Source organism: Marmota flaviventris, chromosome 13, assembly GCF_047511675.1.
Source record: "Marmota flaviventris isolate mMarFla1 chromosome 13, mMarFla1.hap1, whole genome shotgun sequence".
Taxonomy (NCBI): Eukaryota; Metazoa; Chordata; class Mammalia; order Rodentia; family Sciuridae; genus Marmota; species Marmota flaviventris.
Genome location: NC_092510.1, coordinates 81547355 through 81564429, shown reverse-complemented (window position 1 = coordinate 81564429; position 17075 = coordinate 81547355). Strand labels below are relative to the sequence as shown.

General features: G+C 43.4%; 1 protein-coding gene across 4 annotated transcripts in view; it reads right to left on the bottom strand.

Moving 5' to 3' along the window:
* The window catches only part of Palm2akap2 (PALM2 and AKAP2 fusion), a 465668-nt gene that overhangs the window by 141162 nt on the left and 307431 nt on the right, over positions 1–17075 (bottom strand). For 3 of the 4 annotated variants that reach the window (XM_071600827.1, XM_071600829.1, XM_071600828.1), the window contains one exon: positions 4091–4176. The exons of the other annotated variant lie outside the window; for it this stretch is intronic. In XM_071600827.1, coding sequence (XP_071456928.1) covers positions 4091–4176 — 86 coding nt within the window. The remainder of the gene's footprint in view (positions 1–4090; positions 4177–17075) is intronic. 4 annotated transcript variants of the gene reach the window in all.

Sequence of the window (17075 nt, the reverse complement as noted above, 5' to 3'; positions counted from 1 at the left end):
ACTAATTCTTAAGCTCAGATTTTCTGTTGAAAGGAGCCTGGAAAGTTTTCTTTTCTGGGGATTGAACCCAGGGCGTTGTGCATGTGAGGCAAGCACTCTACCAAATGAACTGTATCCCCACCCCCTTCTTTCTTTCCTTCTTTCACTGCAGGTGATTTCACAGTCTGGCAAGTTTAACAAAATACTGATCCATACCTTTTATTTCTTCATTATTTAGTTTATCAGTGTCTGAACAAGCAGCAAAACAGAATATGATACAAAAGAAGCTGCCCTGAAATATGACTACCTTTTTCTTCTAGTGAGTGGTGATGATACAAACTGAAAAAGACTACTGGTTCTCCTAAAACAAGAGCAGGTAAAATTAGCTTTGTAAAAGGTGAGCAGGGTGAAATCGGACAGTAGCAAGAGATCTTAGTAATCGAAAGAGTAGGTGAGGACAGGGTGGCGCTCAGTGGTAGAGTGCTTGGACAAGGCCTGGTTCCGTTCCTAACACTTCAAAATACATAGATAGCAACTGAAACAAACAAACACACAAAAAAGTCGGAGTGACTCTTGGAAAAGTCCTAGTATTAGTCTCCTAGTGCAGCCATAACTAAGTGGCACAACTTGGTGACTTGACACAACAGAAATTTATTTCTCACAGTTCTGGAGGCCAACAGTTCAGAATATGAGCGGAGCTATGTTCCCTCAAGAGGTCTACTGGAGACTTCTTCCTTGCTTCTTCTGGCTACTGGTGACTCCATTTGTTTGTTCATTTGGGGGTTTGGGGGCGGTGCTGGGGATGGAACCCAGGGCCCTGCATACACTGAGCAAGCTCCCTGCCACTGACTGACACTCCCAACCCTCTTTTGGGTTTTAGGCTTGGGCTGCAGAATTACAATCTCTGTCTCTGTCTCCTTACAAGGCCTTCTCCATGCATATCCACTTCCTTCTATTTTATTAGGGCACAAGTCATTAGATTTAACATCACCCAGTTAATGTGGAGTGATCTCATCTCAAGATTCTTAATTATATCTGCAAAGACTATTTTTCCAAATAAGGTCACATTCATAGGTACCAGGAGTTAGGACTTGGACATATCTTTTTGAGGGTGGGGGAGTGGTGTTTTGCAATTCAACTCACTAAGCCGAATCATTTAAAACTGTCAAGAAGCCTGCGATGTAGCTCAGTAGCAGAATGCTTGCAAGGCCCTGAATTGGACCCCAGCACCTCAAAAAACAAAGTCAGGCAGGCCCATGTGGTGTGCCTACCTACTTCAATGTGTTTAGAAGGTGTTTTAAATATAACTACTCTTGTGCCAGGGTTGTGGCTCAGTGGTAGAGCGCTTGCTTCACATGTGTGAGGCACTGGGTTTGATTCTCAGTACTACATATGAATAAATGAATAAAATAAAAGTTAATCAACAACTAAAAAATAATATATACATACTCTTATTATTAATATTCATTAGAATGACAGGTTTGCTTAAGATTTCACTTATCTGCATTGTATATATTTTTAGAAGCATGACTTTGCTATTTCAAAATAAGACCTGGTATTAAAACACTACAAGTAGTAGCCAAAACTACATTCAGTTAATTATGATATTTTTGTTTATTTGGTTTGGTTTGGTTTGGTGTGGGGATTGAACCCAGGGGCACTTTACCACTGAGTTATATACCTCCAGCCCTTTTTAGTTTATTTTGAGATAGGGTTAGCTGGAAATGGGGCACAAGACTCTAATCCCAGTAACTTGGGAGGCAGTGGCAGATCACAAATTTGAGGCCAGACTCAGCAACTTAGCAAGATCCTAAGCAATTTAGTGAAACCCTATCTCAAAATTAAAAAAAAAATAAAAAGGGGTGGTATGTGGCTCAGTGGTTAAGTACCCCTGGGTTCAATCCTTACTATTACTACCAAAAAAAAAAAAAAAAAAAAAGGAAGGTCTCCCTGGGTTGCCCTGGCTGGCCTAGAACTTGAGATCCTCCTGCCACAGCTTCCAGAATCACTGGAATTACAGGCATGTGCTACCTCACCTCACTCAGATGATCATGATTTAAAAAAAAAAAAAAAAAAAACAAGAACAAAGCCAAAAAAAAAAGTAAAATTTTTTTCAGAAAGAATAATTGTTAGCATTAAAATAGATATGTCTATCAGAAGAAGATCAATGTGGAAGAAGTAAAGGTATAATTTCTGCGGATATTCTTCCCCTTAAGAAGTGTCGATAAATCAAGTTCTTTTTGTGTGTGTGTGTGTGTGGTGCTGGGGATTGAACCCAGGGCCTTGTGCATGTGAAGCAAGTATTCTACCAACTGAGCTATATTCCCAGCCCTGATAAACCAAGTTGTATTGCGATCAATGTTTTGTTGTTGTTATTTGTTGGGGCTCACAGTGCTGGGGATTGAACCCAGGGCCTCACACATTCTAGGCAAATGCTCCAACTTTGAGCTATATAGCCCCAGTTCTTTTTATTTTTTTTATTTTGAGATAGGGTCTTGCTATGTCACCAAGGCTAGCTTTGAACTTGAGATTCTCCTGCTTCTGTCTCCCAAGTAGCTGGGATTACAGGTGTGCATCTCCACACCTAGTATCATTTGCTTTTATAAAAACCAACTCCCATCTTTCTGATCATTTATTTACCCACCCATACCACATCTGCAGCTATACCAGAAACACATCTCACAAAAACCAATTCTTGGGCTGGAGATACAGCCCAAGAAGAGTGCTTGCCTCCCAATCTAGTACCAGAATTCAGGAAATTCTATATCTGGGTGTCTCACTGAAAGATATCAGTGAATAGAGACAGAGAACCCGAGCAGGTGGAGGATGAGGCTCCTTCTGCCCCAGAGAAGCCTGCATAGGCCTCCATCGCTCTAAGGGTACACAAGATCATTGGTTTGAATCCTCAGAACCCCCCCAAAAAAATTCTCAAAAAGATAACAGATTCTGAGATAGCAAATCTAATCTCATCAGGTTTCACTGTTGGCACCCATCTGCCTTTTGCCCAACACCAATCCTAGACTCAAACTAGTCAGGATTTGCCTTAACAGTCAACACAGCACCAATATACCATTGCAACTTATAATATTGCAAATCCTGCTAAACACAATGACAGGCAAAATGAATTATCAGCACTGGATGGTTGTTATATAGGTTATTTGCCTTTTTGACCAATCAGGCTACTGTCCTGTTTTTCATTTAATTTCACTATGGTAACCTTTACTTTCTGCCTTGAACTTTCTAACATAGATAACATTACTAGTTCGGCCTGCATGTTACAAAAAAAAAAAAAAAAACAACTTAATTTATCTTGTATACTTCTAATAATTCCAGGAGAGAAACATCTCCTGTTCTATCCCAATTTCAAAAGGGACATTACTTTCTGTTTTTCAAAGAAATATTCAGAAGTGGCATATATTAAAATTCTAATCATTCAAATCTCCCACCCCCGGACTTTGTTTACTAAAACACAGAATTCCATAGAGGAGGCCCACTCTTTTATGTTGAAACCAGTAATAGAAGGGAAATGGTCGAGGCTCTGATAACTTTTACTATGGGTTCCTTAATCTAGGCAATGGTTACCAATTTGATGCATTTAACTTGAGCAGTGATAATTTAGTTGATTCCCAGATGAGTCATTTTGCAAACCTTTGGACATTAGCATTCTAGCTGGAATGGCCCACGAGCTGCCTTCCCGCTGACATCACTGGAAATCTTGAGTCGAGATCAAAGTTACTTCATGCCTCTCTGACCTTTCTTCATAATGCACAGTGGGGCCTGATTTCTCAGCTCAGAATTTTCAGATTTGCTTCACTGTCCCAACCAGGGTTACCAATTGCAAATAGCCAACGTACAGACAGATGTTCACTGAAGACCCCACAACGGGCTCATTGGAAATCGCATCTTAGATTCTGGCATTCAAGTGGTTTCCCAATTCAGTACCAGAATTCAGGAAATTCTATGTCTGGGTGTCTCACTGAGAGACATCAGTGAATAGAGACAGAGAGCCCAGCAGGTGGAGGGTGAGGCTCATTCTGCCCCAGAGAAGCCTGCATAGGCCTCCATCGCTCTAAGGATCACTTGGAGGATCCACCTGAGAAAGATCCCTTACCTTCAGAGTCATGTCTGGGCTGGATGTTTCTGGGGCACCTGAGCCTGTCTCATCTCCTGTTAGCAGCACACTTTGCCATCCGACCCCTGGGGGAAAAAATAAGTCCATTTGAGTCAAGTGGATTCAGCAGACATGGAAAGACACATAGATGTCCTTTGGTAGATTCCAAGACTGTATGAAAGGAAACAGATGGTGACCCTTGGCCGCTTACCTACCTGGGGGTTACTGGGAAAGCTTTCTTCTGGAAGTATGGTCAGTTAGCACCTCTTCTATTTTTATCTAATCTCCAATTTTGGACTTCATTATCAAAAATGTGATGATCAGTATGGTACAATTTTTTAAAAATCCTGAATTTTACAGATTCTGTTCCTACCCCAGATGTTGCAGAAGGGGTTGGAATGAACTCCTCCAACATCCAGGCCTCATACTGAGGTCTCACATGGGCCTTAAAGTGAATCCCAGAACACCAGAAGCATACATAGCTACGTCAACACTCAGTAGAAATGACTCCAGATAATTCCCTGTTCTCAATTCCACACACCCCCTGGAAAGGTCTGAGAGTTTATTGTCACTTTTAAGAGTTTACTATCACTTTTAAACCTACATGCATTTTCCCTGCACATCTCATGGGGAGCTAGTGTTTCTTTCTTCTTAAAGTTGTCCAAGAAGGGATATCTGGAAAAATGCAAGGTTTTGTTCTATTTGACCTCAAAGAAGAGATCAGGTGCTGTTGTTCTGAAGTACCTAGGAACACAATTTAATAAAGCTGCACTAACCCAGACATGATAGAGCTGGGATGGCCTTAGTGAAAAGTTTGAAGTAATGACTTTCAATGTATTACAAGTAAAGTCATCTCCTTAAAGGCTAATAAAGAATTACTTCAATTTCTCAGGGTCTACTTTAAGAAGAAGATAATTTTTTTTCCCCCAGTGCTGGGGATTGAACCCAGGGTCTTACCTCACATATTGGGCATGCACTGTACCACTGAGTTACACTCCCAGCCCATATGAATTTATAACTGGTATTATAACTGTTTTAGAAATGAGTGCTTAGAACATGAAATATTAAAAGATTATTTTTTTAGGCAAAACTGCATGCATTATTTGTTTATATCACTGATTTCTTTAACAAATAATTTTCCCTAAGGATAACTCAAGAATAATATTCATCTGAGACCCACAGACCTGTGTGAATAACCCAAATTCCAAAATTCCAACAGTCTCATATTACATTAATTCAGGACTGAGAAACTTTACTGTTTGCCAAATAGTGAATATTTAGGCTTTGTGGTCTTGTCTATTTTGTTTGTTTTGTTTTTGAAGGACATGATAGTTTAAAAAATTGTACCACACAGATCATAATGACCAGCATACACATGATAATGGCTTTTCTCTTGAGTATCAACATTGCAGTATTTTTGTATACTGAAATGTTTCAATAGGACCAAGAACGTTAAGAGAATAAATATCTTAGATGAAAATGGACACCAATAATTCTGGTGTTCTAACCCATAAAACTAATTTAAACCCCTTATGAATCAGTGACATAATGTTATCTAGTTATGAAGAACAAAAGGTTCTCTTAGAAGTAGGCAGTATAGGCCAGGCATGGTGATGCACGCCTTTAATCCCAGCAGGAGAATCGCAAGTTCAAAGCCAGCCTCAGCAATGGCGAGGCGCTAAGCAACTAAGTGAGAATGTGTCTCTAAATAAAATATAAAATAGGGCTGGGGATGTGGCTCAGTGGTTGAGTGCCCCTGAGTTCAATCCCTGGTACCCCCACCCCTAAGAAAAGAAGTAGGCAGCATGAACTGCTAAACTACTTTTTTCTCCTTTAATCTTTAGTTTTTATAATTTAACTTATGTCCACCCTGGCTTGGTCTTATCTTTTCTGTTGCCAATTCTCAAGCCTCCTTTATAGAGTAAAAGCAGTCATTGACAACATATAAACGAACAGACACAGCTAGATTCCAATAAAACTTTATTTATCAAAACAAGCAGTGGGCCAGATTTGCCCCACAAGACATACTTACCAGCACTGTGCTAAGCTAAGAAATCAGAGGGCTGGGGATGTAGCCCAGGGGTTGGTAGTTTACAGCTTAGCACACAAGGCCCCCAGCACCAAAACAAAAGAAAAACAAAAGGAATACAGAGGTGAATAAGTTTGCTACACTAGCGTTTCTAATATGAATCAACCGACCAACCAGGTGATAAAATACTAACAATTATTTGAACTTACGTGATATTTAAATAAATTAGTATGAAACTAATTAAATTTTAATATATTAGCATTGGTTACATGTCCTTATTTTATATGCTGGGTCTTAAAAGCCTCGTTTTACTAGATATTTGCACAATGAATTACTCAAGATCTTTGGACTGTTATTCACTGCAAGGCACAAATAGACTCCTATCAGGTTTCAGAAATTGGGTCAGAGGAGTTTGGTGACATGCCTTAGAAATTCCTGAGAAGACATTGCGGGCTTTGTCTTATTCTCAAGTTTCTGGGACAGAAATCTCTGCTCCTACATAAATAGATTATTTCCCTGATGTGTTTTGCATTAACAGACTAACCATCACTCTTGGTTTAAGCCATGTTAGTAGGTCTGACCCATACAGACACACACATTGGGCATAATGAATAACCATATGGCATTTAATTAATTAAAAATTTTTTTTTGCAGTGTCAGGGTTGCTCTATTACTGACCTACATCCCCAGCCCTTTAATTTTTTATTGAGACAGGGTCTCACTAAATTACCAAGGCTGGCAATCCTCCTGCCTTAGCCTCCCCAGTACCTGGGTTTACAGGAGTGCACCATGGTGATTAGCATATTCAATTTAAATGATAGTCTATAAAATTGTTCTGCAAATATTCATTCCCCTCCCCTCCCACTACGGGAGAATTTTTTTTTCCTTGTCCTGCTGATGTTTTCTTTGACTGCAATCAAGAATGGGTGCTGGAGTGGTGGCTCAGTGGTAGAGTGCACGCCTAACATGCACGAGACACTGGGTTCGAACCTCAGCACCACATAAAAACAAACTAATGTATCCACCTAAAATTAAAGATACATAAATAAATAAATGTTAAAAAAAAGAAAACACTTCAAATTTGATAGGAAGTAAATAGGCCTAAGAGTAGCAAAGTTTGGAAATGGGCTTGTATGGTGAGCTTTGACCTCTTGCACTACTGCTTTAGCATGAGAAGGACATGTCCCAGCTATCCTACAAAGGAATGGGAACCAAGGGGAGAAGACTTGAACTCAATCTTCATGTCAGAGACAATCCAAGTTTAAGTCACTCAACCCCAGTCCAAGGTCTGCACATATATGACAATAAAAGCTATTGAGTAGTACCAGAATGAATTGTGAAGCAGGGTTATTATAATAATAGCTACTAGATAGAATGTATAACAAAAATTATGAATAAAAATCATTTTTTATCAGGCATTCTTTTTCTTTTGAGATGGGGTCTGACTATGTTGCCCAGGCTGGCCTCAAACTCATAGGCTCAAGTGATCCTTCTGCTTCAGCCTCCCAATAGCTGGAACTACAGGCACCCACCACTGTGTCAAGCTGGATCAAGTACTTTTATCTTTAATTATGCAAATTTAACTCTGCAGCATAAAAATGTCACGTAAATGTATTATTCTAGTTTGGGAGAAAATTTCTCTCTGCTAAGATCATGCCTTTTGCAATCAATACTATCTTTATTAAGAGTTTTATAGCCAAAAGAATGAGATAAGAGGGTTGTGGGTGTAGCCTGGTGTCAGATGCGAAGCCCTGGATGCAATCCCCAGTACAGGAAGGGAGTGGGGAGCGTGGAGAGGGAGAGAAGAGACACAAACATTAGCATTCTCAAAATTTTAGACTGCAATCAAGAAAACACTTCAAATTTGATAGCCTAACTTCTTTATGGCAAGCTTGAGTAAAAAAAAAATAGATATAACACTTTGGTTTAAAAATGTTCTTAAGCCAGGCGAGGTGGCCCACACCCGTAATCCCAGAGGCTTGGGACTTGGGAGGCTGAGACAGGAGGATCTTGAGTTCAAAACCAGCCTCAGCAAAAGTGAGGGGCTAAGCAACTCGGTGAGACCCTGTCGGTAAATAAAGTACAAAATAGGGCTGGGGATGTGGCTCAGTGGCTGAGTGCCCCTGAATTCAATCCCTGGTACACAGCTCCCCAAAATAAAAAATGCTAAAAATGGCCTTAATCTTAAGTTGTGAGGAAAGAAAAGTTGTTGTTTTTTTTTTTTAAATATTTTTGTTTTGTTTTGTTTTGGTATTGGGGATTGAACTGGGGGACACTCAACCACTGAGCCACATCCCCAGCCCTTTTTATTTTTTATGTTGAGACAGGGTCTCTCTGTAAATTGATGAGGGCCTCTCTAAATTGCTAAGGCTGGCTTCAAATCTGCAATCCTCCTGCCTCAACCTGGGCTTACAAGGATGTTCTTATTGCTTTTTTAAATTAATTTTTTAATTTATATATGACAGTGGAATGCATTAAAATTCTTATTACACATATAGAGCACAATTTTTCATATCTCTGGTTATATATAAAGAATATTCACATCAATTTGTGTCTTCAGACATATACTTTGGATAATAATGTCCATCACATTCCACCATCATTTCTAACCCCATGCCCCCCTCCCTTCCTCTCCAACCCCTCTGCCCTATCTAGAGTTTGTGGATTCCTCCCATGCTCCCCCACTCCCTAACCCACTATGAGTCAGCTTCCTTACATCAAAAACATTTGATATTTGTTTTTTTGGGATTGGCTAACTTCATTTAGCATTATCTTCTCTAACTCCATCCATTTACCTGCAAATGCCATGATTTTATTTTCTTTTATTGCTGAGTAATATTCCATTGTGTATATATGCCACATTTTTTTTTTATCCATACATCTATTGAAGGGCATCTAGGTTAGTTCCACAGTTTAGCTATTGTGAATTGTGCTGCTATAAACATTGATGTGGCTGTGTCCCTGTAGTGTGCTGTTTTTAAGTCCTTTGGGTATAGACTGAGGAGAGGGATAGCTGGGTCAAATGGTGGTTCCATTCCCAGTTTCCCAAGGAATCTCCATACTGCTTTCCAGATTGGCTGCACCATTGCTGTCCCACCAGCAGTGTATGAGTGTGACTTTCCCCCACATCCTCACCAACACTTATTGTTGTTTGTATTTTTATACATCTTCCCACCTAGACGCACAGTTAGATGAGTAAGTCCTTCAGCCTCAGCTTCCAGATCCCTAGCATGGACCTCTCTGTCTGTAGTCCCTGTCTGTGCTCTGCTAATTTTCACAGCTCCTTTCTTTCCTGTTGATCGCTGCTGGGAGCAGTGTTGGAGAGTTGACGGGACAGTATGAACAGAATGTGGGAGCTGAGCTAGGGGGGGTCTGTGTGGAGAAGCAGGGACACACAGAAGGATCTGCAGGGAGACTGGTTTGGCTGAGGGCAGGTCGCCACAGGATGGAGTGTAGAAATCTATAGACAAAATAGCTTGTGAGTTTGAACAAGAGCAGACAGAATGTCACACTGACTGAACAGTGAAGACAGCAAGGTGGCTAAGGAGGCCTGGCAGGACATCGACTGAGGGCATTCTTATTTTGATCCTGGTTATTTTTTTTTTTTTTTTGAGAGAGAGAGAGAATTTTAATATTTATTTATTTTTTTAGTTTTCGGCGGACACAACATCTTTCTTTGTATGTGGTGCTGAGGATCGAACCCGGGCCGCATGCATGCCAGGCGAGCACGCTACCGCTTGAGCCACATCCCCAGCCCTTGATCCTAGTTATTATAAAAATAAAGAATTGGCCCAGGAGGAGAGGGAAGCCCTGCATGGGAGGGAACCAGTTAGACTCAGATTCCCTAGAATCGCCAGTTGTCTGTCACTAGGTGAAAGCATAATAAGACAAAAAGAAAAGAAATTGTGAATGGACCTGAATGTACCAGAAGGCACTTTGAGCCAGGTGTGGTGGCTCAGGCCTCTAATCCTAGTGACTTGGGAGGCTGAGGCAGGGGGATGGCCTTGCTAAATTGCTGAGGCTGGCCTCAAACTTGTGATCATCCTGCCTCAGCCTCCCAAGTTGCTGGGTTTTCAGGTGTGCAACACCATGCTTAGCTGGGTAGTAGTAATACTTATTATTATTATTCTTTTGGTATCAGGGATTGAACCCAGGGGTGCTTTGGCACTGAGCCATATCCCAGCACGCCCCCTCCCCACCTTTTGTGGTGCTAGGAATTGAACTCAGAACCTTGTGCATGCAAGGCAAGCACTCTCTACCAACTGAGCTATAGCCCCAGCACCCCAGCCCTTTTTTATATATATACTTTACTATTTAGAGACAGGATCTTGCTGAGTTACTTAGGGCCTTGCAAAGTTGTTGAAGCTGGCTTTGAATTCTCCATCTTTCTGCCTCTGGCTCCTTAGCCTGGGATTACAGGTGCCCAGCTGATAATGGCAATTCTGAGCCAAAGTCCAGCCCACAAATGGGCATGGAGGATGAGTGGGGACTAAAGCTTCACTGTTTTAAAACATGGAATTGGGAGTTGTTCATGACAGAGCATAACCTAGACCCCACTTTTGAGAGGAAGGAACCCTCCTAGACTAGCCTTCTCCATCAGCCTCCAGCTCCCATTATAGAGAGTTCTCTGGATTAATCTTCTGTGCTCTATCCTGCCATTTAAGTTTTATCTCTTCAATTGGGTTACAATGGTCCCTACTTCCTTCTCCTTGGGGACCACTCTCTGCTTCCACTGCACAGTCCATGTGCATCCCATGAAGGGTTTAGTTTCTGTAGACAAAAGGCAAAAGGCTGCATGAGCAAAACCGCCCTGCACATTCCTTAAGTCTCCCAGGAGTACCATCAGTGCGCCCAGTGGAGTCACTGTTTGTTCTAGTCTCAAAACAGACCTCCTTCTTCTGTTATGGACCAGATGCTGCTGTTGGCTTGTACGCGGGATCACGCTGTATAAAAAATACACATCTCCAAACTCGAGATTTCGCACGGTTTGTTGACACTCAGGCTGTGAGAGACACAGGAGCTGAGCCCAACTGTGGGAAACGCAGATTAGCATCTCCCTAGTCGCCCTCATACTGGGGTACATGGTTGAGGATGCTTTTGGTCACAGGAAATGTAAAGACCATTTAATGGTGCCTTAAACAGCAGAGGACTGATTGGTTCATGGAACAGGAAGTCCAAAGACAGGGTGGCAAGTGGCTAATTCAGTGGTCCAGTGGCCTCAGCTGTAATTCTCTTGTTTTTCCTCTATGATACCAAAATGGACACTGCCATTCCATGCATCAAAATAATGTCCAGAAGCAGGGAAAGGGATGATTCTCTTCCCTTACTTGTTTTTTTTTTCCCCAAACTATGGATCAAACCCAAAAGTGCTTAGCCACTGAGCCACATCCCCAGTTTTTGAGACAGGGCCTCATTAAATTGCTTAGTGCCTTGCTAAGTTGCTGAGGCTGACTTTGAACTCATGATCCTATTGCTTTAGCTTCCCAAGCTGCTGGGATTACAGGCATGTGCCACCATGCCCAGCTCCTTTACCTATTTTTAAGAATAAAGACGCCTTCCACAAAAGCACCCTCACCGAAACACTCATTCAATCTGACCCCCAAAATTCCATTGGTCAAAATGCAACATAAACCTGACACAGTGGTATTTACCTGTAGCCCCAGCTACTCAGGAGACTGAGGCAGAAAGATCTCTTAAGCTCAGGGGCCAACTCACAACACAGTGATCCCATCTCAAAAACAAAAAGCCAAAACCCTATTCCTAAATCATTCATGGAAAAAGAGCACGGAATTATCAAAGTTGTCTTGAAGGTTAACTAATCAAGATTTGCCCCATGGTTGGGGAGGGTCTCAACTTTCTCTGAACACATGGGAAACCTGGAAAATGAACAAAGGGAAAAACAGGATCTTGGCCAGCAAGAAAGAATTGGGAAGGTTGATGACCATCAGTAGGGTCAGTCACAAAAGGACACACACAGAGAATGGAACAGCATGCAGAATCTCATTTTCAATTCCTATTTTTCTCATTTATTTGGTTAGAAATATATCCTTGAAGGCATATAAGTTAAGTACCCAGGTGGTACTGGAATTCATTCTTGCCTCTAGGGAAAGTTCTTCCACTGTGGGGTCTTAGCTCATCCCAGAGTGACATCTTAAGCCTCCATGGTCACAGGGAACTCACAATGCTGGTCATTAGCCCCACTTGTAGGGACTAAATAGAACCTGGGCAGAGAGAGCCCTAAGTGTGTCCAAAAGCGTTTGTTGATCAAGGCTGCGTCAGTGGGCCCTTATTGACTGGGCTGTAAACACCTGTGGGCAGAGACCAGGCCTGATATAGTTAGTTTCCTCCAAGTGTCTGTTAAATGAGAAGTATTGGTTTGGGGCAGCCAGGTTTGGGAGATAGGATCTTGACAGTACTCAAAGGAAAAAGGAGGAATCTAAAGGGGAAAGGGGAAGGCCACGGAGTCAAGTCCCATGTCTCAGCTATCCAGTCTAGATTGAAGAAATAACAGGCTGTGGTTGGGCCTGTGCTCCAGGACCAGCAAGGGACCCGGGAAGGAACCACATGGAGATGTAGTTAGCAGACATGAACCATCTGGGTGGGGAGACCTTGAGTGCTTTGAAGACAGGGCTGTTCCTTCACCAGCCCCAGCTCTAGGCCCACCTCAGCCCCAGTCAGCACAGTGGGTCCAGCACACAGTAGGGGCTCATTATATATTTCCCACATTGAACTGGAGTGGAAGGGACCTGAGATCACCTACGCCACTTTCTCTTTAGGGTAGAAGTTTCTTGTACAGTGATGAGTGCCCCTTGGCCTCCACGTGGCCTTTCCCTGGTCATTTTTCTCACCACCTTACAGAGCCATGCTTATGTGACAGCTGTCTTAAAATTTGAACGACAGACAGTTATGATCCATGTAGCCTGGCTGATGAACAGAATAGAGGATGTCGCTACGAGCGCACAGCTTTGTTTGCTTCGACTTTCTGGAAGCCTTTTTAGAGGCTTCCATCCTTCGGATCCATCCAGCATGTCCTGCTCTTCATACCCATCTCAACTCCCCGCAGCCATGACCTTGACACAGGTGTGGACTGCAAGGATGGCTAGAGCCCAGCTTGTGTGTCTCCATAAAAGAAGCGAGGCTCTGAGGTGGACAAGAACTTGTCAAGGTCTCACAGGCAGTAGTTGCGAAGCTGGGACCAAAAGGGACAAGAATGTCTTCTTGTCCTCCCTATACCAGGCTTCTTTCTGGGGCCCAAACTTTATCAACTCATTTTACAGACAAAATATTGGCCCATTATGAAAGTATTTTGTCCGAACACAATAGAAAGAACCGGGCTGGGGTCTGTGTCCCACCGTTTCTCCCTGCTCTTACCCAGGCACAGACCACCTTGGAATTGGGACTGGGCCAGATATTTCTCTTCCTTTTAATTGGCTTTGGCTCCAAGTAACTCTGTGGGCTTTTTAAAATCTCACTTTGTTCTTGGAGGAGTTCTCAGCCGGGTGGATATGAAAACCCAGCGGAACTTGGGAACAATGTTTTGCCTTTAAACAGTTGCCTTCGGGAAACTCCACCCAAGGATAAGCTGATGGGGCCTGCTTCCTCTGGATGGGAAGCCCTGCCCAGGGCTTTGGAGGAGAAGGGCAGGGTGTCATCCTGCCCCAGTCCACCCTACTCCAGGTAGTGGCTCATACTTGACCCAGAGCCCCAGCTTTCTTTTACTTGGGACAGATAGAAGGCCAGACCCAGAGGACTCTAGAAGCAATGGTGGCAGGGACATTCCCCCCTCCCCCAGGAGAGCTCTTTGGGAAAGAGGTCCACCTTTGTATGACAAGGAATTTTCCTCAAACTCACTTGGAAGGCATTGGACTCCGCCTTCTATCTAGACCTCCTTGAGTCAGGGAAGCCTCTCTGGGTGCCTATGAGGAGGCATGTTCAGAGATCCCAAAGATGCACAGAGAAAAACCTCAATGTCTGGCCACGTGTGCCTCCATGACTTCCCAAGCCCACTGCTCTCTCTATGCAATGTGGCTGCCATCTTAGTAATAGTGAAGCGAAACAGTACTGAGGACAGACGGTGGGCCAAGCACCAGGCCTGTGTGGGAGGTGTCTCATTCAATCCTTATACAATCACACAAGGCAGGCACAATAGTATCCTATCCCCATTACTTAAAAAAGCTGGAATCAGGGAGTATGGGGATATAGCTCAGTTGGTAAAGTGCTTGCCTTGCATGCACAAGGCCCTGGCCACTACCAAAAAAAAAAAAAAAAGGCTAGAACCACTGAAGAAGTGAGGGGTGGAATCAATATTTAACTCCCAAACGCTCTAAACTCTGGCTATTTGACCCTGAACTACTTCACAACAACCCAAAAGGTAAGTGTTTTATTTGTTTTTGGAGATGGGACAGGAAGCCTTGAGGGCATAATTGAATGAAGAAGATTCCCAGAGGGGGATCTTTCTTCCCTGAGATTTCCACTCAGGCTGATCTCTGAGCTCACAAGGCCCAGGTCAAAGGAAGGTTTTGTGGTGGGACTCCCGGAGCTGCGCACGACTGGCCCCAGACCTAGTCCACTGGGATTTAGCCAACCCTGGGGGATCCTGGGGCTGCTGGATGGCAACTAGGATCTGGGCAGTTCTCCTGTGAAGCAAAGACAGCCCAAACACAGGGTCCTCGGGGATCCCAGGACAGTCTAGTGGTGCGAGGTAACCTGAGCAGCCGGACTTTTGAGAGATAAAAGATGAGGAAGAATATGAAAGCACCCAGAGCCTCAGACCTCCAACTTGGGTTTAGAAACCCCCCAAAGAGCCAGAGGCCTCACAGGAGAAAAAGTGAAACCGTATAGCACCCAGGGCTAGAAGACAGCCAGCTGTTTCCCTTTGAGCCTCTCTTTGCAACCATGAGTTAAAAAGGAATCATAATAATAATAGCTAGCATTTCTTTTCTCCTTCCTCCTCCCTCCCTCCCTCCCTCCCTCCCTCCCTCCCTCCCTCCCTCCCTTCCTTCCTTCCTTCCTTCCTTCCTTCCTTGTCTTCCCTCCACCTCTTCTTTTCTTTTTCTCATTACTGGGGATCAAATCCAGCCCCATTTATTTTTTTACTTTGAGACAGAGTCTTGCTAAGTTGCTGAGGCTGGCTTTACACTTGCAATCCCTCTGCCTCCACCTCCTGAGTTGCTGGGATTACAGCGTGCATCACCGTGCCTACCGTCAGCTTTCATTTCTCGAGTGCTTATCATGTGCTCTTCCTTGTGCTGTATTTCACACATATTATCTCATTAATAATAATTTTAAAATTTCCAGGTGAAGTGTAGGCACTATTTTAAATGCTCATTTTCCAGACCGCAAAAACAAGGCTTTGAGAGGTACATCATTTGGCCAAGAACACATGAGTAAGATGTGGATCTGGGATCTGGATGAGGCTGTCTCACTTGGCTGCTTATGCTGCAACTCACTGCCCCTAAGCACTCTGCAAATGGATGTGGCCTTGGTTAGAAGGACCAGAGGGAACACCCCTCTGGAGATAAAGCAGACTTGCTCACATGTTCCTGGCCTTCGCGTACAAATGCTCCTATGTGTACACATGTGCACAGACACCCCTATGCACTCTGGTGTATAACATACAGATGCACACATGCACACGTGCCTAGCCCATACACATAGCCACGTGTGCAAGCACACACTGCGCATATCTGGGCATGAGCCTGTAACAGTTTTCCAGGGACTGCTGTCTGCCCAGGAGTCTTGGGCCTCCCTTGAAGGAGAAAAGAAAGGAAGGGTCTGAGGGTAATCATCAGCCCAGAAGTTATCAATGCAGCTTTTTTACCTTTCTCTTTCTACGGTTCTTCTTCGTCACAGCATCTGAGAGTGGGTCAGAAAACTGGGTGTGTTATCGCCTGTCCTAGTCTCAGAGGTGCATTTCAAGCTTCCTTCTGTTTAGGAAGGGGAAAGCAGACTCCAATTCCATGAAAATGAGAGCAGAAGAGGATCCTGGTGCAGTTTAAAATGAGTTTTATAAGACCCTTGTGGCCCAAACTAATTTTGAAGATGGTTTGTTTGGGCTGGTCTGAGCCGGTCCCCAGAAATGAAAGACTTTTTAGGCAACTGTACCTACTAACAGCAACTCAAGGGACTGTTCCCAAATAGGGTCCTGACTCAGGAGTTAGAAAACTAACAGCTTAAGACCTGGTTTCAGCCGAGTGCAGTGGCGCACGTCTGTAATCCCAGCAGATCAGGAGGCTGAGGCAGGAGGATCGTGAATTCAAAGCCAGCCTCAGCAAAAGTGAGGTGCTAAGCAACTCAGTGAGACCCTGTCTCTAAATAGGACTGGGGATATGGCTCAGTGGTTGAGTGCCCCTGAGTTAAATCCCCAGTATCTCCCTGCAAAACAAAAACAAAAACAAAACAAAACAAACAAACAAAAAACAACAACAACAACAACAAAAAACAACAACCTGGTTTCTTCTCAAGTTATTCTGTAGTTATTATCATGTAGTGGGGAGGGGCCCTTCCCAGGTCCAACAAAGGCTATAGTTATATTTTCCACACAATCTGTCAACCAGATTTCACTAGGCTGGAAAGACCCTTGCTATGTGTTCCCTAAAAATGTGATATGAAATTAAACAAAAACCCAAGCTACCATCTTGGATCCAATCTCCCTTCAGAGAAGACATGTCCACCAGTACATAATTAAAACAGAATGGAAGGCGGTGATGGGGGCAAATTTAGGGGTCTGGACTCTGAAGGGTCAACCACCCAGTTGGTGTGCTATGATGTTCCCTCTCTTGTCCTGGAAAGGGTGCCACTGTGCTGAAGGACCTGAAGGGACATGAAGAAGCTGGGCTCTGCAGGCTCCCCCCATGCCTCTCTCCATCCCCACTGTGACGACCCCCAGCTCAGATCTGTCCCCCCTCATGACCAGCATCATTTTTTTCAGAAATGCAGCTTTGGTCACAGTGCTCC